The sequence below is a fragment of the Cavenderia fasciculata genome, assembly GCF_000203815.1.
Source record: "Cavenderia fasciculata unplaced genomic scaffold Scf_EU5ZYIE02H8LDV-5, whole genome shotgun sequence".
Classification (NCBI taxonomy): domain Eukaryota; phylum Evosea; class Eumycetozoa; order Acytosteliales; family Cavenderiaceae; genus Cavenderia; species Cavenderia fasciculata.
In genome coordinates this window covers 720,302-745,550 of record NW_004457639.1, presented here as the reverse complement: position 1 = coordinate 745,550, position 25,249 = coordinate 720,302, and the positions used below count along the sequence as shown (strand labels likewise).

The window sequence follows — 25,249 nt, the reverse complement described above, 5'->3', positions numbered from 1 at the left end:
TGTCTTCAATGTCGTTTGATATGCAAATACTGCTAATTAATAACCAAAATAATGGTCTAGATCATTATTAAGTTTGCTGGTGGCATCTCTAGAAAATTTAAAATATGAGGGATTTGACTAGATATATATATATATAGATGACTTTATTCTCTGATGTAAAATATCTATTATTCTTTCTCTCTGACACAAAACATTCATGTATAATATTGTGTTGTAAGGTGAGTAAAGTTATCTCTTTTCTTTCTAATTAGTAATTATAGAAAGAAAAGAGATAACTTTAGTAATAAATGTGTAGTGAATAAATAATAATTTAAAGAACAGAATGATTGGTGAAAATGATTAATGGCCCCCTTTTTAAAACTGATTTTATTTTTTTAAAGTTATTTATTTTCATCCCATGAATTATTTAAAAATAATTATATTATATTTTAGAATGTTTGTACCACCTTCTCCATGTGCAGCATTGGTGACTCCATCTGTTACCATATCAACTAGATACTTTAAGTACATTGAAAAGGAGTACATTGAAAAGGTGTCAAAACATAGTTTAAGCATGCTGTTTACATATTAATCTTGGAAGTAATACGATTTTAGCCAGAGATCTTGTTTGCTACCTATATCTGGATGTAGTAAAATGATATTAAATGGAGGCCCACCATCTATCTGTACTATCCAACACTGAAACATTAACTCAAGGCACATGTTGTTGGTTAAAATAATGTTAGTTTTGTTTATTAATGATGATTAATCTTTGATTTTAAGGTATTCTTGTAACTGGTAATGTCTCCATTCCAACGGGTTATGGTCTTGTCGTCACATACCCAAATATCTTGAGCTACTTGAGAGATTAATCTGAAATCATGACTAACTAACACCATTCCTCCCGGGAAAGAATTTATCGCATCTGCCAAGGCATCGATTGATTCCATGTCCAAATGATTTGTGGGCTTGATGGGATTGGCAGTTATAAACAGATAAATGAATAGAAATGGAATAGATTAGAAGGATAAACAAGAGGAAAAGAAAATAAATTTGTTAGAGGCCTATTTTGATATATTTAACTATTTTTTCTTCTTTTTTTTTTTTTCTATACTACATACTTCATCTAATAATAAAAGGTGTGGGTTCTCTAAAGCCATAATAGCGAAAATAAGACGAGACTTGAGACCATCACTCATACAACCGATAGCTTCAGTTTGGGACTTGCCGGTGATACCGAAACGACCAATTTCACGTCTCCAATCTTCAGTTTCCTTGTTGAGGTGAGAGAACATGGAACGCATAAAGTCGAGTGGAGTGGCGGTAAGATCGAGGATTTCGTGGGAATGTTGATGGTAACGGGCAATCTTGAGATGGCCGTGCTTTTTGACTTCACCAACGGTTGGGGTGAGTTGTTGAACCATCAATTTGAGGAGGGTAGACTTTCCGGCACCATTGGGTCCGACGAGAGCAACACGAGAGTCGAGATCGATGGAGAGATCGAGGTTACGGTAGAGGACATCGGCTTCCTTGCCCGAGTATGAGAATGTGACACCACTAAACTGGAGAATGGGTGGTGCGAGTGGATTGCATGGTGGGAAGGTAAAGTTGAATCTTTTCTCTTCGACGACCTTTTCGACGAGACCGGCTTCCTCCATCTTGTCGATAATCTTTTGCTTACTCTTACCTTGACGCACCAAATTCGAGTAGGTACCGCAAGAGGCAATGAATGATTTAATGTGTGCAATATCTTCTTGTTGTTTGTTGTAGGCCTTCATTTGGTTGACCTCGAGCTCAGCCTTGGTCTTGACAAAGGTGTCATAGTTACCACCATAGTATTGGAGCTTGGATTGACGCATATGAATGATATTGGTGCACACGGTATTGAGGAAATCTTGGCTGTGAGAAATGACGACCATCGAACGGTCGTACTTGGCCAAGTATTGCTCCAACCAGACGCAGGCGCCGAGATCCAAATGGTTGGTTGGCTCGTCGAGCAACAAGAGGGTTGGCTTGATAAAGAGGGCCTTGGCAAGAGACACACGCATTCTCCAACCACCAGAAAGATCCTTGGTCTTTTTGTGCATCGACTCGGAGGTGAAACCGAGACCAATCAAGATTTCAGAGGCACGTGGAATAAAAGTGGCTGGGTCAAGACGTTCAAGACGGTCATAGATATCCAACAACTCTTCACTCTCTGGACCCTCTTCGATCAAGAGACGCTCTTCCTCGGCTTCGAGACGCTTGACTTCCTTTTCGACATCATCAATGACCGATTGCAAAGCAGTACGCTCCGATGGATGAGCCTCTTCTGACAAGTAAAAGATATCAATGTGTTCGGGGATTGGCAATTCACGAATGGCCAAACATTGCAAAAAGGTAGACTTTCCACAACCGTTTGATCCGATTAAACCATATCTTTGTCCAAAATTGATTTCTACTGTTGTATCAGTTAATAATTCTCTACCATGGAATGTTAATGTTACTTGTTCAATTTTAATCTAAAAATGAAATAGATAGAGATAGATAGATAAATAAATAATAGGTAATAGAGAAAGAAGATTGTTAAAATGGGATTGTTTTTTTTTTTTTTTTTTTTTTTCTTTCTCCTTTGCTGTTCGTTATTCGTCTTGTTTCGTTTTTTTTCTCCTTTTTACGATTTATTACTTACATCTCTCGAAGATTCCTTTGATGTTAAAGAACCAATGGCAGTGAAAGAGTTGATTCTCATCTTTTCGAATTTAGAATGAACACTCTCATCATCAGAGCCAACCTCTGGAGTGTTCTTCTTTTCCTTTTTATTGTTCTTTGGATTACCTTTTCTACCCATTTTCTATAAATGTTTTATATCTTTATATATATATCTTTTTATAAACGCGAAAAAAAAGAGAAATAGTATTATTATTATTATTCGACCGTGTGTGGTGGTAGGTAGTACAACTGTTGAAATAATAGAAAAATAATAGGATAAAAATAATTCAAAAATAAAAGAATGAGGAGTAAATTTTTTCGACCGACTACTTCAACACGTTCGAAAAAAAAAAAAAATTAATATTAATCAAAATTTATAATAACCACCGAACACACGACCGAGTGCGTCGTCCTCCCCCTCTCAAAAAAAATAAAAAAAAGAATAACCCGTTACAACGAACAACGAAACTCGACTACTCATCTCAGTTGTTTATATTAACCAACTACTTGAGTGTCTAAATCTAATTAATTAAACCAAAAGAGAGAGAGGGAGATGATTGAAACTGTATGGGTAGATTGGGATGAATGGAAAGAAATCTATCATCATCTATACTCTGATTTGATTGACAACCAAATATTGGGTTTAAAAAGAGTATGTTTTGAAAAAGTTAAAGTTATTCATACAATATATATACATACTTATTTACTTTTATATTTCTATTTCTTTTTGATTATTAGTTGGGAGCATGGAGAAGTAGAGGAGCATTACCAATAGCAGTTGAATCGACAGGTGCCATTGTAGAAGCTAGATTATACGAATCGAGGAGAAGTGAGACTGAAAATGTGTCAGTCTATAGCATGGCTTTTAATCGTCTAGTAAATGGTTTTATCGAAGGTGAAGACAATGAGAGAAAGAGATGGAAGGTTGGTAATACAAACATGTTTACTCGGGCTCAAGATGTAAACATGCCATCAGAGTTTGTAGATTTGAGACATGAAATATCTCATGGTCGATTACCATCACTATCATTACTACGTATCATGTCAAAGATGGCATTTGCATGGGTTGAAGATACCTATTGGAAAGCTCAATTAAGAAATGTTCAAGATACAACTGGTCGTGTAATAGAAATACTAGTTCAACATCGTCTTTCATTTATTGAAATGATCACCGGTGGTGGTGACGAATCATCTCTCATCATCACCAAAAAAGAAATTAAAAAGACTCTACAACAAGAATGGACAACCAAAGGTGTAATACCATTTTATGATGCATTACAAAAAGAAATGGGTGATGGAATGTTAGAAACTGTCATTGTACCACAAATCATTCAATCAATGTTATCAACAAATAATAATAATAATATTAATAATAATAATAATAATAATAATCAATCAATTGAAAATATAACAATTTATCAATGGAAACCTATACTTAGTTTATTACACCAAGATTATCCAAACTTTTATCCAACTATATTATATTTAATGACTCATCAATTATCAATATTTAAAAATACAACCAAGACATCATCATCATCATCAACTACAACAAAATCAACTAAAAAATCAAATATTAATCAAGAAGAAGATGAATCTTCAAAAAGATATATATTATTACAAAAATGGATTATTTGGATAATAGAAAATTTAATTGATTCAAGTAATAGTGAAATGACATTTAGATATCTTTTAGAGATTATTATAACCAATCATTTAAATCAATTTAATCAAATCATTTATGATTTATTAATTGAAAAGATTAAAAATCTTGATCAAACTAGTAATAATGGTATTGTTAATAATACAGCTAGTAGAAAGATAATATCAAGTTATAAACCAATATTAAAAGAATTTGATAGTCAACATCCAAAGAAATGGAGAAAGATTCAACAATGGTCTCCTTGTCCTATTGGTGCACTGCCTTGGACAATCAATTCTCAATTTGAATTCCCAAGTGAAGTGGATCAATTTAGTTTGGCAAACTTTTTTGAAATGAAAGATCAACAATACCAAACAAAAGATTATCAACTTGTAAACAATCCAGATATAATTATATCAAATATAGATAAACTTTTCCCATCAATTAGAAATAATAATAATCAAAAACAACAAGTAGAAGAAAAAAATATTACATCAACAACGACAACAACAACAACAACAATATTAAAACAACATCAACAACCACAATCACAACCTCAATCACAACAATCAAAACCAGAAAAGATAATTGATCAACTATTAAAACCAAGGAAAAATGAACCAGTATTGTTGAAACAAGAAGAGTTAATAATAGTAAAAGAGAAGTATGATAATATTGATAATAATATTGACCAAGAAACACCAAAAACTACAAAAAAAGGAACAGAAAAAAATAGATTTGCAAATAGAAAGAAACAAAAGATTGACAAGGAGGCAGCAATCAAAATACAATTGGAAAAGGAAGTTTTAGAAGAACAAATTAAATTTGAAATAGAAAAGGCTGAAAAACAACAACGACAAAAACAAATATCAAAGAAACAAATAACTAAAAAGGTCGAAGATTTATTATTTTGGAAATAATAAATTAAACAATCAAAAGAAAAGAAAAGAAATTAAATTATTAATAAATACACATTCATTCATTATTTATTATTTATATATATATATGGATGCACTCACATATTGTATTTGTATTTACCCCCATAAAGTTTATAAAGAATATGTTCATGCCATCTTTGCTAAACCCCAATTCTTTCAATCACCACAACAAACAACCCTCGCGCAAAAAAAAATGGGGGAAATGGAAAAACATGCCAACAACACGTAAGATTGGCTCATTTATATTGCCAATCGATTGATGTGAAACAACAATAATAATAATACATTAAAATAATTGTTTGATCGTGGTAGATGTGAGAGTGAGAGGAGAGGAGAGAGAGTAGCGACTGGTATTTTGATTTAATTGATTGATTGATTAATCAATGTGTATTATTATTATTATTATTATTATTATTATAATTGATTAAAAGAGTAGAAGACAACTAAACTAAAAAATTGTCGAGTTTACACACAAAAGTTATTTTTATACTCACACAACAACCAACAAAAAAAGTAAAACTACATAATCAAACAAGAAAAATAGCTGGGTTATACTAATTTTCAATTATATCATAAATTATTATTATTATATTATAATATATATTAATTTACCATTTTCCAAAAAAAAAAAAAAAATTGAAAAAAAAGAAAAATGAAACTGTTCTCTTTGGCTTTGAAAAATAATAATCATTATATAATAATAATAATACTATTACTATTAGTTTATTTAACAAATATAAGTAATTGTACAATTAGAGAATGGACTGATACAAGTCTTGAAAAGACTGGTAACTTTTTAAATCAGTCTAGATGGGAACCAAGTGGTATCCCATCAATTTCTGATGTCATATCAATTGCTTCAAACAATAGTATAGTCAATGTCAATTCATCTACATCGATTGGGTCACTTGTTATCGGATCACTGATCAGTCCTTCCAATACTACCTTTAACATTCAAAGTCCGGCTCATTTTACAGTTGCCTCTAATGTATCGGTTAGCTTTGGTTCTTCAATGACAATGGATGCATCTCAACTCAATACCCCATTCTTAAATATTGATGGTTTAGTCTCTTTAAAAGCTTCAAATATCAATTCAACTTTGATTAATATTAAAGGTGTAATGAATACTTTAGGTAAGCACATGTACAAACAAACTTTATACTCAAAGACACATTGATATTAACTACTTGTTACTTGGTTTATTATATAGAGGGAGCATCAAATATTGGATCTGTGAATATTTATCCAAATGGTTTATTTTCATCTACATTTTCATCAATTAAAGTACAAGGATCATTCGAAGTATCAGGGTCAGTTGATGGATTGTACACAGATCTAGTATTAGAGGAAGCATTGGATCGTTCAACTTTATTAAATCAAAAGTCTAAAATAATAATGACAGAGAGTTCAATCATTTGTAATCAAACTTTAACCCTAAAGAATGGTTCATCCATTCAAATTGATGGAAACTCTTTCTTTTATAGTTATTATCCTACAACTCTTTTTGGTAATTCAACCATATTCTCTACAAATATAGGAATCATTTCACTCGTTTCAAATTTAACTTTATTTGTAAATATAAAACAAATATAAAATAGAATATAATCATTCTTACTTTCTTTTTCCTTTTTCTTTTATTTTCTCCTAGGATCAATCAATTGTAAGAGCAAATAGTGGTGGATTAGAATTATTGGATGGTGATATTATGATACATGGTAGATCAGGGATTATAGCAGGTAATGGATCATATTTGAGTTTTGAAAATTCAATCATTACAATGTATGACAATGCAACTGTCACCGCTTCAAATAGTCAATTCAACATTTTGAATGGTACATTTACTCTGCATGATCGTAGTTATTTATTATTGAGAGATTCAAGTAGTCTTTTGATCAATAGTGAAACCGAGACTTCATTTGTAACACGTGACCAATCTTTTTGTGATATCAGAGGTGATAGTAGAGTTGTTTTGACTGGTAAAATGGAAATGATGGATAGTAGTAATATATATCTACACTATTCCTCCTTTTTAATTATAAATGGTACTTTAAAACATCATGACAACTCTTTTCTCAATTCAATTGATTCTCACAGTCAAGTCATTGGTGCTCTTTATTTGGATGGTAATGCCAAAGTAGTTTTAAATAATTCTACTCTATCTTTAGAGGGTAGTATGGAAATGTTGGAACAATCATTTATCGTAATGAATAATTCTGCATCCCTCCAAGTAAATGGTGGTTCTCTATCAATTAATTCTTCAATATCTTGTAAAGATTCTAATATTATTGTTAATACTGGTGATTTAATTTCTTCTGTAAGAAAAAGAAAAAGAAAAAGAAGTATATAATTATTTATTTTAATTTATTAATTTTAATTTTATTTTAGAATGGACCAATAACAATTAATAATTCAATTATTGAAACTAGTGGAAATGGTAGAATGATTTGGAATGGTGTAACAAATATAAAAGATTCTACTATTAAAAGTGGATCACGATTATTGTCTATTAGTGGATCAATAGTCGGTGAGAATCTAACCATTATTCACAGTGGGACTGATTTTAAAGTTGAAAGAAACGGTCAATTTATTTGTAATCATTGTACAATTCATCTAGCTACTGGTGCCTTCACATATGACCTCAACTCTACAGTCATACTAAACAAAACAATCATCTTTAATTTAAATTCCTCATCTTTTAATCCATTGGGTCAATCAATCTATACTTCTATTGGTAGTGGTATATCAAATAGTGGTATAATTAATTTATCTTCAAATATTTTAAAATTATCTAATAATAGTAATAATAATAATAATAATAATAGTAGTAATATTGATAATTTATCAGAACCATTTTTAAATAATACAGAGGGTGGACAATGGACATTTAAATCAAATAATAATAATAATAATAATAATGATAACTCTTCAACAATTCAAGTAGAAATTAAATTTAATAATAATCAAGGACAAGTATCAATTGGTAATTCAACGATTGTAGTATTTATTACATTTAATCAATCAAATGGTACATTATTTTTAAATGGTGGATCAATGGTATCAAATGAACCAATTGAATTACATGGTGGACAATTACATGGAAATGGTAAAATCAATGGAACCGTCGATAACAAAGCAGCTACTCTTGGACAAGATAATTCCTATAGTCGTTTTACAATTAATGGAAATTATACTCAATCTTCAAATGGTACTCTTTTTATTGATATTAATCAAAATTCAAATTCAAATGGTAAATAGAAATAGAAATAGAAAATAATAGAAAATATAAGATATATGTTCATTAATATTTATCTCTCTCTATTTTTTAGTAAATATAACAAATGAAACAAAATTGGATGGAAATTTAATAGTTAGAATTGATAGAAAAGTATTGAATGGTACAGAAGTTGTATTTTTGCAATCTGGTCAAAAGATACAAGGAGATTTTAATAAGATCAAGGTATTGGTATACGATCCAGAGACTGGAGAGGAAGATGATAATCCTCCATGTCAATATAAAGCTCAGAAAAGGGAAAACAAATATTCAATGTTGGTAACAATGTGCCAAGACGAGCAATCCAAGATACCAGTTCCCATCATCATCGGTGTTGTCATGGGTATCACAGCCATCGGTATTGCTACAGCCACTCTAATCTATTTTAGAGGTAAAATTCATCGTAGACTTCAATACTATAATGAAAATAGAAAATCAAAGAGAAATCTTACCTACTAAAAATGTGTAAAAATAAATAAAAGTAAAATAAAATAAAAATTTTTGGGTGATGCAACTTCAAGAAGTTCGATGATCATAATTGACATAGATAGATAGATATCTCGTGTGTATTATTGTTATATAATATATAAAGAAAGAAAGAAAGAGAATGTCGACAGCATCAACAGAAGGACATGTTAATCCTTATAAAGTATTATACAATCAAGATATAAAGAGTGCTTCAAATATACCAACTGTTTCATTCATTGTATGTTTGTAGTGTAAAGAGAGAGAAAGATAGAGATAGACAAATAGATAGAAAAGAAGACTAACAATGATATGAATTTAAAGGAAAACGTTGATGAATACTTAAAAGATAAGGAATTAGAAACAGTTTTTAAACAATTACAAGAAGGTTACAACAAATATAAATACTTTGAATCAAAACTTACAAACAATGTATCGATTTTGACAAACAGATCAAAACAATTACAAGAGACTATAAAGATTATTGATACAATGGAAACTAAACAAGTAAGAAATGAAAGAGATATAGAAAAAAAGAAAGACAAAACGAACATACACAATATTAATCCATTTTTATTTGATTGATTTGTAGGAAGATACATTTACAATGAATTATGAATTATCAGAAGGAGTATTCTCATCTGCAGAAATCTCTAAACCAAAATCAGTTTATTTATGGTTAGGTGCCAACATTATGTTGGAGTATTCTTTTGATGAGGCAAAGCAAGTACTTGCCAAGAACCTCAGTTCAGTAGAAAAACAACTTAGCGACACTATTCAAGATCTTGGTTTTGTTAAAGATCAAATCACTACCACCGATGTCAACGTATCACGTGTTTACAATTACGATGTCATTCAACGCCGTAAGAAACCTGTTGGAGCTCCAAAGGAAGAGGAAAAATAAATACATCAACACAATATAATAGTAAATCAACAACAACAACAAAAAAAAGAGAGGGAGAGAGAGAGATAGAAAGAAAAAAAGGGAGGGAGTTCTCGGATAACATTTAATTTGAATGTTTATTATTATATTATTATTTAGAGTAAAGAAAAAAAAAGGATGACAAAGGTAGGGGGAGGTTGGGGAGGGAGGGAGGAGGATAGTTGGAAAGATTAGATAATTCGATTTACCATTTTGGATTGGGAAAATTTAATTGGTTGAAAAAAAGGTAACTTCTACATCAATGAAGAAGAAGAAGAAAAGGTAGGTAGGTAGGTAGGAAGGATGCTGGATCTTTTTTGGTATTTTTTTTTTTTTTGGTTAAGTTATATACAACAGGTTTAAAACGAATATGGTCGGCTCTAACTAACTCTTTCTTTTTCTTCTATCCATTTTAGAGAGAGAGATTGTTGTTGTTGAGAGGGAAAAAAGGAAATATTTAAATTCCATTTTGATGATTTAAATAATGGTAGTAGTAGTAATAATAAGGACTTAATAGAGTTTAAGTAGCACCATAGAACCTTCTGGCGATTGGGACCTTTCTTCCATATCCATGACTACCTGGAATGATTGCCGATGTTGTATTTATGGATAATAATGTTCCATTATTATTATTATTATTATTAATATTATTGATATCAAATTCTAAACTATATCTACTACTATAGTTATTTGAACAAATAGATTTTAAACAACCTATTTAGAATAATAATTATTTATTAGAATATTAATATTATTATTTCTATTTTATTTATTTAATTTTTTCCCAAACATACCAAATAGGGTCATTTCTGTAAATACCTTACTAATATAATATAATATAATTATTAGGAACAAAGAAAAAAAGGAAGGTTTTAAACTTGTATGTATAATATATAAATATTTATAAATATATATTTATATTTGAAAGTTATTATTATTACTACTCTATTTTTTTTTTAAAATTACAAATTACCAAACAATACAAAAACAATAGAGGATGAATTAATTGATTGATACAATTAAGTTAAAAATATTAATAATAATAATAATAATATTTTAATTTAAGCTGCCGACTTGTGTGTATCTATTATTACGAACAAAAAAAACAAAACAACAATGATGATTGGATTGATGAAATGCAACTTAGGGGACAGGAACAACACCAATGCCACAAACCCAACAACCATTCAACTCAAAGTTGACTACAACGACAAACAAGCCAATTTGACGGAATGAATTCATTCGATTGGATTGATTGGATAGTTGATGGCAGTGTGATGGTGGTGAATGGAAGAAAATGGAATAAGTATTTGTTGCTTTGGGTAAAAGATGACACATATCAAGATATGTAAAGATGACTGAAAAGATAAAGTATCAATTTTTATTACATTGACCACACTCTCATGGTTAATAATAATAATAATAATAATTGATTGATTGATTGATAATTATGAATCAATTCAATTTTGAATCAACCAACCAATTAAAAACATCCTGGAATATTTAAAGATTATTTTTCAATCTAGATTTAAATATATATGATTAATCACACTTTGATTTTTTTTTAAATCACTAAACTAAATTTATATGTTTGTGTGTGTGTGTGAATGAATATCAATCAAATAATTCCTCCCAATTCCTTCTTTATAATTGTTTACTCATCAAAAAAATATATATCCAAATCATTTTTATTAATTAAATTATTATTGTTTCAATTTTTGCATTCATTCAAGACATATACATGTTTGATCGATTTTTAATAACATTTATATTTTTAATAAAAAAAAGAAAGAGAGAGAGAGCAGTTTTAAAGAGTGTTAAACAGAGAGAGGGGTATTAATATACACACACAATGGTGACGCATCACAATGAAATATATAAAAGGGTGTGATTGTGTAAAAGTTGGGTGTCTTTAGCCAATTGGGTCCCACTCTATGAAGTTAAAAGTTTCAAACTGCAACAGACAGATCAGATTAATTTAATTTAATTGTTTAATTTGTTATATTAGTTATCTTTTGAAGAGATAGATAGATAGATAGATACATTTCAATCGAATTATATACTAAAAAGATGGAATCAATTCAACAACAAAGAAAAGTATTGATAACAGGATCATCAGGATTTATTGGAAAGGCATTGATGAATAGATTGAATCAATTGGGTGGATTTGAAATCTATACAATGGTGCGTAGGGTACCGACGTCGGCACGACAAGTACAGTGGGATCCAGAGAGATCGACCATCGATGAGCAAGCCATCACAAACATTCAACCCGACATTGTGGTACACTTGGCAGGCGAGAATATAAAGGGGTTTTGGACAGAAGACAAGAAACGTCGTATATTGGAGAGCAGAACTAAAGGTACCAAGCTACTATGTGACACACTTGCATCGATGAGTAATCCACCATCGGTCTTTATCAGTGCGTCTGGTTGCACATACTATGGTACATCAGTTACAATGCCAGTTGATGAAAGTGGTGCCAAGGGTATAGGTTTCTTCCCCGATGTCGTAGACAAGTGGGAAAGCTCGGCCGACTCTCTTCAAGGTCGTTCGAGGGTCTCCTTTCTCCGACTTGGTATCGTGCTTGATGTGTCGGGTGGATTCCTCCAACTGCTCTACTACCCCTTTTACTTTGGTCTGGGTGGCGTTGTTGGCAGCGGTGACCAGTGGTTGCCGTGGGTCAGTCTCGACGACACCCTCGCATCCATCGTCCACCTTATCAACACGGAGCAGTGTTCTGGTCCATTCAACATTGTGTCACCCAATCCAGTCACCAACTTCACCTTTACCAAGACAATGGGCAAGGTTTTGAACCGACCGACCGTCTGCTGGATACCCGCCATTCTCCTCACCTTTGCATTGGGTAAAGAAATGGCCAATGAAACAGCTCTAAGCAGTCAACGAGTCATCCCTACAAAGTTAATAGATACAGGTTACAAGTTCATAGACAGTCATTTAGAATCTACTTTAATCAAACAATTTAATAGTAGTACTTCAAATCAAGCAACTATTTCATACTCTTAAAGAAATTAGAAATAAATAATAAATGAATAGGTGTATGCATATATACGTGTTGTCGGGACCACATCAAACATCCCCTCATTAAATAAAAATGTTTTGGGAAAAACCCATACAAAACCATCGCTCGCTTGTTGGCATTCACACCCTGGGTGTTTGCTCTCACTACCACCCGATCATAGCTTGCTATAATACATTATTTTAATTTTTTAACATTATTATTATTAAAAAAAACAAAAGAGGTGTGTGTTTACTTTTATAAAAGTAAAGGAGAACAAAGAAGCTTACTTCACATGTAAAGAAGAAGTTGGAGAGAGATAAAAAAAGAGAGAGAGAGAAATGACAGAAATACATAAAATATCATATGAAAATTTAACAAGTTGGGACAAGATCACACCATTTAGTAATAGTGAAAATGATGAAGATGATATCATAAGTAATAATAGTAGTAGTAATAATAGTAGTGATGAAGCAGCTATTATTGAAAAGTTGACAATCGGAGAACAATTTGGTAACAATCAATATTTGATCAATGGAAAGGATACGAGTGGTTTGTATAACACCGATTCAATTGGAAAGATGGACAAGGTTGTACACGAGACGGCGCCATTTCCCATCGACCACATGATCAATGAAAAGATTATATTTTGGATTGGAGATGTCTGGCGACTCGATACCGATGCTATCATCTATCCAAACAATACACATTTATCGGATCGTGATGGTATCTGTGGTCCCATCTTTTACTATGGTGGTCGAGAGATTATCAATGATATCAAATTGCAGAATGGGTCAGAGTGTCGTATTGGGGAGTCGATCGTGACTGGTGCTGGAAAGCTACCTGCTCGTTTTGTCATCCATTCCAATTGTCCAACCTTTAATCCCAAGTATTTGACGGCTGCAGAGAATGCACTAAACTCTTGCTACCGCTCGTCTTTGGAAATTGCCACTGAACACAATCTCAAGACGCTTGGCTTGGCATGCATACACAATGACACCAAACATTTCCCACCTGTTCTTGGTGCACACATTGCTCTGCGTACCATCCGTCGTTACCTCGAACGATATGGTCAGAAAATCGACAAGATTGTTTTGTCGCTTGTAAATATCATAGACATTGAGATCTACAAAAAGATCCTACCAATGTACTTTCCTCGTACCACTGACGAACTAGAATTCCAACAAAGAAATCTTCCCAAAGAACATGGTGACAAGAATGGAGAATTGGTTTCAGAAGATAGAAAAATTAGAATCAAATCACTTTTTAGAAATTTCGATGATGATTACATTGAACAAGAAGATGAAATTAATGATTTTAATCCATTTTCAAATAATAACAATAATAATAATAATTATGGTAGTAGTGATGAAAGTAGTGATGATAGTTTTATTTCAAAAAAAGATGATCCAGATGTTTTAAAAAAGAAAAAAAAAGTTATAGGTAAGAAAAAAAAGAAAAAGAAAGAAAAAAGAAAAAAAAAAAAAGAAAAGAAAAATATTTCTAATACCTTTATTTTTTTTTATTGTAGTAGAAGAAATTGATAATCCAATTCAATCAAGATTTAAATATTATTTAAATTTATCAAAATCTGATGATTTTTCAACTTTGGAAAATTCAAACTTTATGTTTAAAACAATGGATTCAACAACAGGTAGACCCATTATAGTTATTATTGGATCAAATTTGGAAAAGAAAGATATTCATCTAGATCTCATACACGCCTACTTTATCAAAACACTAGAAACTTTATACAATGCAAGCACCGCTTCTTATCAACCATTTTCAATTATTTATTTCCATTCTGGAACTTCAAAAAGACCATTACCTGAAATCATTTGGTTCAAAACTGTTTTGGAAATTTTTGAATATAGATATTCAAAATATTTAACAACATTTAATGTTGTTCATCCATCATTCTTTTTAAAGGCCTCCTTTTTAGTTTTAAAGGCATTTTCTATTGATGTGATGGATAAATTAGTCTATCATGATAATCTAAACAACCTAAAATCAACAGTTTCTAAATTAAATCTTCCAAAAGCAATCTTTGCATCTGAAATCAAACGTAATGATATATCAGATTATGCTTTTGTTCAAGAAGATGATAATTGTTTATAAACAATTATTAAAAACCAACAAAGAAAACCAACACCAACACCCAACAAACAAGAAAAACTATGCGAGTTAAAATAATCATTGACAATTGAATTAATTTGTTATATATAATAATGAATAATTAATAATAATAATGGTTAAAATATATATATATGGAATCATTTTTAATAAATAAATAAATTATTAAATTTAAAAATAATCAATTCTATTTTATTATTATTGATTGGTGGATGGATGATTTACAGTGGTTTTTTTATATACAAAAAATATTTAAATGGTTCTATACAATTATTATTATTATTATTATTTACTCTATTATTATTTAATTGAATTCGTCGGTCAATGTATGTTCTATTTACAATGATCATTTTGTTTTTAGGGATTGTTGTAAATTAAAAAAAAAGATGTTCTCCTTTTTTTTTTTCATTATCCATGATAAAAGTAAAAAGGTTGGTGAGGGATGAATGAGGTGTATACTTTGAGATACAACACTCACTATGTTTTGTTCAAAAGTGATTCTTTACGATCGTGATTACTCTTTTGAATGATTTTTAATCAAAATCAGATATCTTTACAATCTTTTCCTTTTCTAAAATAAACTTTCCAACTTTATACTTTTGTGAATCTTCTTTGGCAAACTCCTAAAAATCATTAAAGTTAATAAAATTGTTGTATATTATATTATTCACATTATTATAGATCGATCAATCCATACATATTTCCAACCAAGTAATTGATTACATTGAACACAATAAATGTCAGCCACTACATGCATTCCAGTTGTCAGATTTCTATCTTCACTTTCTCCAACTACAACATTTATACTAAAAGGAAGGTCAATATCATAGGTTTTACTATTTAATATATATCTTTGTATTAGTATACAAACCATTCATTAAATAAATAAGCAGCACCATAACGACCTTGAAAAGCTTTACTGATCAATTGTTCGTGTAAAGTTAAATGTACATGACATCCATTACAACAATATATACTCCCCCCTGAATAATACGACATGAATAATTTACCCATGATCGTATAAACCTATGAATCTTTAATATATACAATATAGAACTATATAGATGATGGTAATAATGTTTCTTTTCTTTTCTTTTCTTTTCTTTTGTTCACAGCATGCTATAGGATTATTCCTTCCTTTTTGATCTAATTGTTAAAATCGCCCTGTTAAAAGCTGACACTACTATAGTAACAATACTATTATCTTGTCCTTCTCGTTCTTCTTGTTCTTTATAAATCTAAAATACAGATAAAATAACAACAATATATAAAAGAGCTCTGTGATTTGAGCTTTTATTTTAAAATGAGGAAAAAAGTGTGTCAAATTTTTTGATTTTTTTTTGAAAGAATTTTTTGGAAAGAAATGTTTTTTTGAATTAATTATAAGGTCTTGGTATAATTTCTATATGATTTAACTTACAAGATATTTGCGCAATTAGAGTAAATAACTGCGACTTCCCATATTTATACAGGGTAACCCTATTAAAGAAAACTAGGATACATACCCTACCTGCCAAGGTGTAAGACATCAGCGGGTAAGGAACGGTATATCCAAGGGCGATAACCTGCTTTGGTCTGGTGTAATATTCCCAAAAGGAGAATATTTTTTGCAGCACTCGTATCTCTGTTGAAGAACCTGTTGCAGACTGGACAAAAAAGCCATTTCCATTGAGTTTGAAATGGCATATCCAATCCCGGGTACTTTGACTTCCAGAGAGCTTTTATTTGAGTGTAACAAAGTGACTTACCAAACTCATAGTCGTGGGTCGGAGCAGAGTTGTTTGTAAACTTGTTCCCATCCTCTTGACTATGGCCAATATTTTCTTGAATATTATTACTATTAGTTTTTTTTTGCTTTTCAAAATTAAACTTTATGATCAAGTTTATAATTTTGTCCTTGGTTACATTATTATTATTATTATTATTATTATTATTATTATTATTATTATTATTATTATTATTATTATTATTATTATTATTATTATTATTATTATTCTTTTTTTTCTTTTTAATTATATTAGTAATTTTTTTTTTTTTTCTCTTTTTACCTGTTTTTTTTTGATTTTCCTTTGACTCTTCATCATCTTCTTCTTCTTCTTCATCATCTTCATCATCTTCATCTTCTTCATTTTCTTTATCATTGTAATCGATTTTGTTCTCATTACAAAAGACTATCAACTCTTTTTTAGTCTTTTGGTTTAGAGAGTAAAGTGACTCCAATGGCAAAGTATGAGAAGGTGAACCCTTTTCGAGGGTTATGAATGTTTCCAGAGAACTATTGATATCTTTTGCCAAATCACCATTGGCGCACTGACAATCGTACTTTTTGCAAGCACATTTGCCACATTTTTCATCTTTTTTAAAGTTGCATTCCCAATGTACACCATTATCTGAAATAGGGGGGGTCGCAACAACAAGGGTCTTTTCAAGAGATTCAGGTAACTGTTTGTTTTCAATCTTTTGATGTTTAATTTTGTCTTTAAACATTTCGTTGTTGGTAAGATGAATGCTAGCGGCACATGCATTATGAATCTTGGAAAAAAAATATTATTAATGAATGGTTTCATTTGTGAGTGATGAGAATAAACACATACTTTGGAGGTATTAAATTCATTTACCATAAGAGCCTTGTATCCCATATTCTTCCAAAGACGGTAAAAAGACTTTGGACCAAGACCAGTTGGTCCACCACCCCGAGAGGAACGGTAAAAATCAGAACCACCAATACCTATAGAGGATTAGAAAAAAAAAGATTAATAAAATAAATATATATAAATATGATAAATGACATACAAATAACAGTTTTGTTTTTGGGTATTGTTGTGGGTGGCACAAATCGCTTTGCATAAGCATAGCGGGCACGCTGATTGTCAATGTGTTTATTCTTGTCCATGGTCTGGAACGTATAGGAGGTGACCACCTGGACATAGAGACGACATTGATGTTGGCATGTAACCCTTTCATACTCGATTCGCTTCATTACCGATTCTAGACTGAACAAAGTTTCTAAAAGATAAAAAAAATAAAAAGTTTAGTTTAACAATAATACAATGATTTTAAAAAGTATTACACATACCAAAGGTGTTGTATTCTGGCAACCCTCTTTCAAATGATTTCAAGGGCATTTTGTACTTTTCTATCATCGCACAAAGACGGCTAGTCTTCATCAGGTTGTAGAGCGTTGCTACAGAAACCACTCTGGCGCGGTTCAGAGAGTCGACGATCGTGTTTTTTGACCTTCCAGGATCAATGCCAACAAAAAGATATTTGGAACTGATGGCTTGTCGAATTGATCTCCATTGATACCGACGTTTTTTACACATACCAGGATGGTAAAAATTTCTCTTGGCCCTTCTATTTTCATATAATGGTACTCCATCATCATCTTGAATATTTTTTATAAAGGATGAGTCAGGTACAGATGGGGCCGTAGGTGTTGATCCAGATGGGGCAGGTACAGATGAGTCAGGTACAGATGGGGCTGGTACAGATGAGTCAGGTACAGATGGGGCTGGTACAGATGGAGCCGTAGGTAGTTTTTCGGAGTATGATTTTAACACTTTTACCAATATTTTTAATTTGGTGGTGAACCAATCGTCCTGTATAGAAATTTGATTGTCTCTAGCCCAAATTAAGAGTTCCAACTTGCTTTTGTTTGGGTCAAAAGATTTATCAGTTGATACTTCACACTCGCCGAGGGTTGCTTTCCATAAAGCCAATTTTATCGAATACGGATCTTCTTCTGCTTGAACAGTGATGTCGTAGGCCTTTGCTTGTTCCAATAGTGCTGCTTGATCAAATTTGGTAAACATGTTAAGTGATTTACCATTAACGAGACCCAATTTTTTTGTATTGTTCAGACCAGTCGAGGTTGATGTGAGAGGTATGCCAACAGATGATGAAGTTGTTGTGAGACCAGATGACGACGAGGAAGATGATGGCTCCGACGAGGAAGATACAGCAGAGGTGGTTGATGCAAATGTTTTAATTTTATCAAACATTGACACTTTTGGTTTGAGCTCGTAAACTGAATGAGCAATCGTAATGTATGCAGCGATTAAATGAGTTGCCAACATTACTGATGGGTGATGAGCCATTGCGATGAGTCTTTTCCCTTTGACTTTAAATGTATCACATATGTTGTCATAGGAGTTTTGACTATAATCAACAATTTCATAGTCTTTCTTATTCACCTCGTAAGCAGCTTTGGCAGCTTTACATGCAACATGACCACAAATGATGATGACTTTAGAAGTTGTTGATTCAAATTGCTTCTTTAGTTCTTCTGCCATTTCTTTTTCCTTTGGTTCGTCTTCAAAGCCACCTGCAGAAGAGTCGCGAACGCTGGTAAATGCGTCACGAATACGAAACGACATCGAGGGATCGGATGTTGCATTGATTACATTGGCCAAGTTTCGCATGGTTGGGGCAATTCCTGAACGGTCAGAGTTGAGAGCAATCGAAGTGGTGTTGAGTGGCTCGTGAAGAAATATTTCGACATGTGGTGAATCTGTCGAGATATATTCACGCAATATGCGATCTACTTGTGAGATGGCTGGCTTCACAGGTGGACAAGAGTCAGAGGAATGGACGAGTTTTTCCGATGCAGCTTTTTTGAGCGATGGGTCTACATTGTACAAGTTGGAAAAGTTACCACACGTTTCTTTCCTTTTTTCATGTTCGGAAAGAATGGGTATCTGAATGTTACAAAGAGGCGTTGGGCATTGAATTGGCAAACATTCGCTATTGAGAGTGTGGGACACAAGACAGTGGGCACAAGTGATTTTTCTAATCTCTTTGGTGACACTTGGTTTCAATCCAACTTGTTGTGCAATATAACAGGGAAAATGGGGGTGATTAGGTGACATCTTAGCCTTGTCTGTTTCCACTACAGTGCATTTCAGAGGATAAGAAATAATATCAGTGGAGGGAGTGGAATCCTCTGACATGGGTACATGTTCATTTGGTTCTTCGAGATTCTTTTGTTTTTTCCAAGGAATACATGGGGTTTCGAGATCAACCGATGGGCTGAAACCACGTTTCGACGTATTTTGAATATCGATTAGCATTTTGTCAACAGCAACTATATAAAGAAAAATTGAATATTAGTAAACCAGAGAATAAATATATACTTTAATATTGTTAAATTACCTTTTTCTCGAAATGAAACAGGGCCGGGGGTGTTTTTCGTTATCATCATCACCCTCTGGTTGATTCTAATTGAAACGTTTTGAAGGTAAATGTAACCGATCTTATCCTTTACATAATCGTTAAAGTTGATATGGACAGTGGGGGGATTCTTCTTATCAAAAACTGGATCGGGTTTTGGCAGAGGAGAGACCAGGTAATCCACCAACAAGGATTTGTCGACATGACCAGATGTGTAGTATTGAAAAAGTCCAGACTGTGGCAAAGGTTTTGGCCTCCATATCGGTTGGTTTGTCAGTTTACTGATTGAAATGTTTTTTGCTTCTAGCTGAACTTTCAATTCTTTTTTTAGTAATGGCAACGATGTTGAGTACCAACCGTCTTTGATTTCAATGTTGTTATCACGCAACCATGTTAAAATCTCCATCTTGTTGGGTGACCGATTATAATCAAAATCTACAATATTCAATTCTGGACGATTTTTAAGCATATCTTTCCATAATACCAATTTAACCAATGCTATTTTATCTTCTTCTTCTTCCTTTTTTGGTGTATCGGTATCAAAGTTGATCCCTCGAGCTTTTAATTGTTGACAAAGGTCATCCCAAACCAATCCTTTGAAGTTGTGAAATGTATCAGATTTTTCACCCAATATTCTCACATTCGATTTTGACGACCCTCTTGACGATACAACAGGCGAGGGGGATGGTGGTGATACAACAGGCGATGGGGATGGTGGTGATAGATCAGGCGAGGGAGATTTTGATAAATCAATGAGATGATCGATTTCCTTGTCAAAAAATGAATATCTGCTTAATGGATAGCCACCACTCAACGGATGGCCAAGTACATTTTCTAGGTTGGGAAAGATGGTCTGGAGATATTTGTTAATCTTGTCCTTGGAAGTGAGCGTAATGGTTCTATCAATGCCAGAGTTTTTAAGGATGTTTACAAACAATTTTAACGAAAAAGGAATCAGAGTACTATTAAATCTAAAAGTTATATATATTAGTTTACAATACAAAAAAATATATATCTATTTTTTTTTTTAAAAAGTTTATAACATACCCATATTGAGGAACCAGGCATTTGATTCTTATTTCTTTGGTTCTTATCCTCTCGAAATCGGAGGTTTGAAGATTCTCCAATTTCTCCTTGTGATTGGATGCATTGGATTCTTTGGGGAATTCGTATCCAATAGTTTTCCAAAAATCAATCAAAGATTCGAATTGTTTTGTTGTCAATTTTGACAAATCCACCTTTTCTTTGTCGAGACTATAGAGAATAAAAAAAAATGAATTAATTAGTGTGTGAAGTATAATGAATATATAGATAAAAAATTAATTACCAAATGACATTTTCGAGATTGAATAATTTCAATCGATTCAATTGATCTTTATCCAAGCTGGACCAGCTGCTCTTTGGGGAGACAGAGCTATCGATTAATTCCTTCAAACGTTTGGACGTTTCAGATAACATCCTCTCATTGACTTGGGGTAAACCATCATTTGTTGGAATGATACCCGCATCCAAGCGCAATGCTGTCTCAGCCAATTCTTTAATGGTAATAATTTTACCATCAATGTTGATTTTGCTAAAATCGGCCATTTCATTTTCAAGGTCATAATTCTTTTTTGACTTCTTTCCACGAGCCTGCTTCTTTTCCCTCTCTTGTTCCTTTTCTCTTTCTTCGAGGTTCTTTTTTCCTTTTGCAATACATCTCAAGTTGTGGTCTAATAGAATAAATAAAAGAAGAACAGAGGGTTAAAAAAAACTTTCTTTTTTAATAATAATTGATAGAGATCCTATCTTAGATATTTACCTTTGAGTTGTTGAGAGTCACAAATTAGTTTGATAGCCTCGATGGCCTCACCGATATCATTACCACCACCATTCAACTTGTCCAGTATTCCTTGCAAGAGTTCACATACTTCATATGAAAGGAGTAGATAGATTCTACGATCGTGTATATAATCTTTGAGACTGGTTAAATGGCGTTTGAACGTTTCCACTGTTTCCGCCAAAAATTGAGTTTCAATGGAATTTGAAAACTCTGTCAAATATGAATGGCATGTTCCGATTGGAGCCAAATCTGAATCTTTGAGGGCGTTGCGGATCTTTTGATTTTCCGTCAATCTCTGGACATTTAGTTTAGAGAATGTTTTAGAAACCATTTCTAATATAGCTTTAGCCTTTTCCTCGTCTTTACTTGATATCTAAAAAAAAAAAAAAAAAAAAAAAAAAAAAAAAAAATTAATTAAAACAAGATATCTATGAGTATATCATTGTATAGTCACAACGTACATATTTCTTTGGTAAAGAACTACTACTTCGTTCTTCCACTTGGGTTACTTTACATAACACGGCGTCAATTAATGCTTTTCCAATTGACAGTGGTCCACTCAAACATTTATCTATGTCTTTCATCATTTCATCTTTTTCTATCTTGTTCAATCCAGTGGTATCATAGTACTTGGTGAGTGCATTTTTGAAGTCCTGCTTGTCTCCACTAAATACTAAAAATGGTAAATATAGAAAAAGAGAGAAAAAAATAAATTAATTAATATCCCTTTCAACCGTTGGGGTGATGTTGATACACATGCATACCATTGGAGTTGCAAATGATTGTAGCGTGTGATAGTTGTGCCGTGATGCGACAGGTGGAGTAATACTGGCGGGTGTATTGGCCTAGATGTTTCATAAATGTACTCTGGGTTTTATTCCATCTTTTTCCCATGACCGAATCGAGTGGGTTTTGTGTCGTCCGTGTTAGTGTATACGTTGGATATGGAAGAGGACCCTTTTCGAATGGATTGTCTTGCACTTTGGTGGCCATGGTGGTAACGATCTTGAGAGGGGACCCCAGTGGTGGCGCTACAAGAGACTGCTCTGAAGATAACTTGAGTAAATAGTAAAATGAGATACTGTAATGTAATTAAACTTTGATAAAATAAAATAGATAAAGGGATGGAGATAAATATTGAGAGAAGTTAAAAAATAATAATGAAATGAAGAGCCCAAATTTGTGTGATTTAAATAGAGATCGCATTGAAGATCAAAAAAAAAAAATTAATTTAAAAAATATCTTTCTTGGAAACAATAAACCTTCACCGTAACGATCGATGCTTATTTATAGATTTATTTATATATTGATATTTATGAATGATCAATAAATTTTATCAATATTATAGATATATTTTTATCTTTATTTTAAGCATATAAATCATGAGTACAGCAACCCAAACTATCACTGCATCTCCAGCAGCAGTAGCAACAACAACAACAATCACAACACCACCAACAGGAGCATTCTTTCAACCATTCATTGGCAATCGCGTTAAACCAACATACCCATTAAGACAAGTTCAACGCATTAGAAAACAAATATCATCTACGTTAAATAGACATACAGGTGGCGACCAAGAACTACAATCAGAGGTTCTAAGAAGTTTCAGCATATCTAAACATGGAAGAGGTATCAAGATGTTGCTCGATCCCAAAGGAGAAAAGATCTACAACGATGGTACAGTTTTTATGGCTACAAGAGATTATAGTTGTCTCAACATCATTAGAAAGATGCACAAGGAAGCAAAAGATGGGAAAAAGAATCATTTTACAAAAACACAGTAAGTTGCATTTATCACATCAAATACCTCTTCTTTCAACCTCCCATATAAATTAGTATGGATGTTCAAACCACACTACTGAGTGTCTCATCAAGTAATACAGGATTGTGTATATATTATATTTAAAATTACGAGTTCATTTATACTAATTCCTTTCTTTAAAAGAATATTATCATCGGTATCACCTTTTCATACTGCCACAACTAAGAGATTTTGGTTTCAAAATGATTTGAATGTGTATTGAATATATTTTTGTTATTTAATACCTATTTCAATTATCGAGCCAATGCCAAATTTGAAATGATAGGTATGTCAATTACTACAAGTTAAATATTTTATAGTTAATAGGATATACTCACCAATTCATTCTTTAAAGATAGTTTGTGGTTGTAATATTAGTTCAACTATATTTATCTAAAGGTTACAGTGAACCTTTTCAAACCTATTTATATATGGAACTCCAAATGACGAGTCAATTATTATACGTTGATTTCAATGATCTATAGTGGTCCAATATATATACATATTTTTTGATAGTAGCGCGCTGTACAGGTATGGAATCTAATTTTATTTTTATTTCTTCCAACTTTACACATTTTTAACTTTTTTTGCCAATTATAGATATGATATCGATATAGTAAATATTCACCTCACCTACTACTAGTAGGTGTATTGTAACATTGCTCACAAGACTATAGATGCCAAAATTCATCCAGTTGTATTTAAAGAGATAGGTTCTATGATTACTTTGAACTTCAAGGTTGAACATTACGAGTCAAATGAATATAGATCCTATCAGAGATCTGATCATTTGATTTCAACATATAATGATTTAATCTTTATTCAAGGATCCTTTGACAAAGAACCAAAATCTTTTATAAATATATAATATAAATTAAAGTAAGACTATACACTACTATGAAATATTATACATCACTAACCATTATTCTATTGTTTAAAGACAATAGAAATAAACCTCTTTTTTATAATTATAGATTACACTTGTGGTTATATTATTATTATTATTTAAAAAGACACTACAACTCCTTTTGGTTGGTGGGAGGATGTTCTAGTGTCTGCCAAATGGTCACGCTTCGGTGTGGGAAACTTATGAATTCTACCCTCTATCCCTCTTTCCCCCCCCCCCTCTATATATATACAATTCTCCCCTATTTTAAATCATTTCAGAATTGGGAGCTGCAAGTACATTGTTCATTTGACTCAAAAGGACTACTCTACGGCATAGCCAACGGAGTTCAACTTGTCATTTGGTTCACAATGGGCATTTGCTTGCAGCTCCAGGCTTGGGTCTGGATACTAATATTTTATTTATTATCTATATATTGTTGGTGTTTTTTTTTAGAATGAGAAACATTGTGAGATTGAGACAAGAGTAATGGTAGCTCTATTGATTC

At 32.0% G+C, this 25,249-nt stretch overlaps 9 protein-coding genes across 9 annotated transcripts; 6 read left to right on the top strand and 3 right to left on the bottom strand.

Moving 5' to 3' along the window:
- Nucleotides 1-67: 67 nt before the first annotated feature.
- Nucleotides 68-2,809, bottom strand: abcF2 (ABC transporter-related protein; the record flags this gene model as incomplete). The annotated part of the gene is made up of 3 exons (XM_004351938.1): nt 68-88; nt 1,101-2,480; nt 2,651-2,809. The coding sequence occupies 3 exons, from the start codon at nt 2,807-2,809 to the stop codon at nt 68-70; spliced, it is 1,560 nt and encodes a 519-aa protein (XP_004351990.1).
- A 414-nt stretch (nt 2,810-3,223) lies between these two features.
- On the top strand, nt 3,224-5,232 carry DFA_10103 (las1-like protein; the record flags this gene model as incomplete). Its single annotated transcript, XM_004351937.1, has 2 exons — nt 3,224-3,322; nt 3,409-5,232. 2 exons carry the CDS (start codon nt 3,224-3,226, stop codon nt 5,230-5,232), a joined length of 1,923 nt encoding a protein of 640 aa, XP_004351989.1.
- Nucleotides 5,233-5,462: 230 nt separating this feature from the next.
- On the top strand, nt 5,463-8,980 carry DFA_10102 (uncharacterized protein; the record flags this gene model as incomplete). Its single annotated transcript, XM_004351936.1, has 6 exons — nt 5,463-5,475; nt 5,973-6,383; nt 6,461-6,822; nt 6,899-7,564; nt 7,636-8,497; nt 8,577-8,980. The coding sequence occupies 6 exons, from the start codon at nt 5,463-5,465 to the stop codon at nt 8,978-8,980; spliced, it is 2,718 nt and encodes a 905-aa protein (XP_004351988.1).
- A 148-nt stretch (nt 8,981-9,128) lies between these two features.
- On the top strand, nt 9,129-9,890 carry pfdn3 (prefoldin alpha-like domain containing protein; the record flags this gene model as incomplete). The annotated part of the gene is made up of 3 exons (XM_004351935.1): nt 9,129-9,227; nt 9,311-9,493; nt 9,579-9,890. 3 exons carry the CDS (start codon nt 9,129-9,131, stop codon nt 9,888-9,890), a joined length of 594 nt encoding a protein of 197 aa, XP_004351987.1.
- Nucleotides 9,891-10,428: 538 nt separating this feature from the next.
- Nucleotides 10,429-11,313, bottom strand: DFA_10100 (uncharacterized protein; the record flags this gene model as incomplete). The annotated part of the gene is made up of 3 exons (XM_004351934.1): nt 10,429-10,622; nt 10,703-10,731; nt 11,297-11,313. The coding sequence occupies 3 exons, from the start codon at nt 11,311-11,313 to the stop codon at nt 10,429-10,431; spliced, it is 240 nt and encodes a 79-aa protein (XP_004351986.1).
- A 665-nt stretch (nt 11,314-11,978) lies between these two features.
- On the top strand, nt 11,979-12,935 carry DFA_10099 (NAD-dependent epimerase/dehydratase family protein; the record flags this gene model as incomplete). The annotated part of the gene is made up of 1 exon (XM_004351933.1): nt 11,979-12,935. One exon carries the CDS (start codon nt 11,979-11,981, stop codon nt 12,933-12,935), a length of 957 nt encoding a protein of 318 aa, XP_004351985.1.
- A 333-nt stretch (nt 12,936-13,268) lies between these two features.
- Nucleotides 13,269-15,438, top strand: gdap2 (ganglioside induced differentiation associated protein 2; the record flags this gene model as incomplete). The annotated part of the gene is made up of 3 exons (XM_004351932.1): nt 13,269-14,370; nt 14,459-15,037; nt 15,422-15,438. The coding sequence occupies 3 exons, from the start codon at nt 13,269-13,271 to the stop codon at nt 15,436-15,438; spliced, it is 1,698 nt and encodes a 565-aa protein (XP_004351984.1).
- Nucleotides 15,439-15,593: 155 nt separating this feature from the next.
- On the bottom strand, nt 15,594-23,044 carry DFA_10097 (uncharacterized protein; the record flags this gene model as incomplete). The annotated part of the gene is made up of 15 exons (XM_004351931.1): nt 15,594-15,683; nt 15,758-15,896; nt 15,932-16,086; nt 16,254-16,298; nt 16,566-16,778; nt 16,966-17,592; nt 17,655-17,788; nt 17,854-18,066; nt 18,386-20,143; nt 20,587-21,200; nt 21,277-21,483; nt 21,557-21,941; nt 22,031-22,424; nt 22,513-22,717; nt 22,989-23,044. 15 exons carry the CDS (start codon nt 23,042-23,044, stop codon nt 15,594-15,596), a joined length of 5,235 nt encoding a protein of 1,744 aa, XP_004351983.1.
- Nucleotides 23,045-23,433: 389 nt separating this feature from the next.
- DFA_10096 (uncharacterized protein) lies at nt 23,434-24,723 on the top strand (the record flags this gene model as incomplete). The annotated part of the gene is made up of 3 exons (XM_004351930.1): nt 23,434-23,834; nt 24,000-24,069; nt 24,502-24,723. 3 exons carry the CDS (start codon nt 23,434-23,436, stop codon nt 24,721-24,723), a joined length of 693 nt encoding a protein of 230 aa, XP_004351982.1.
- Between the last annotated feature and the right edge of the window lie 526 nt (nt 24,724-25,249).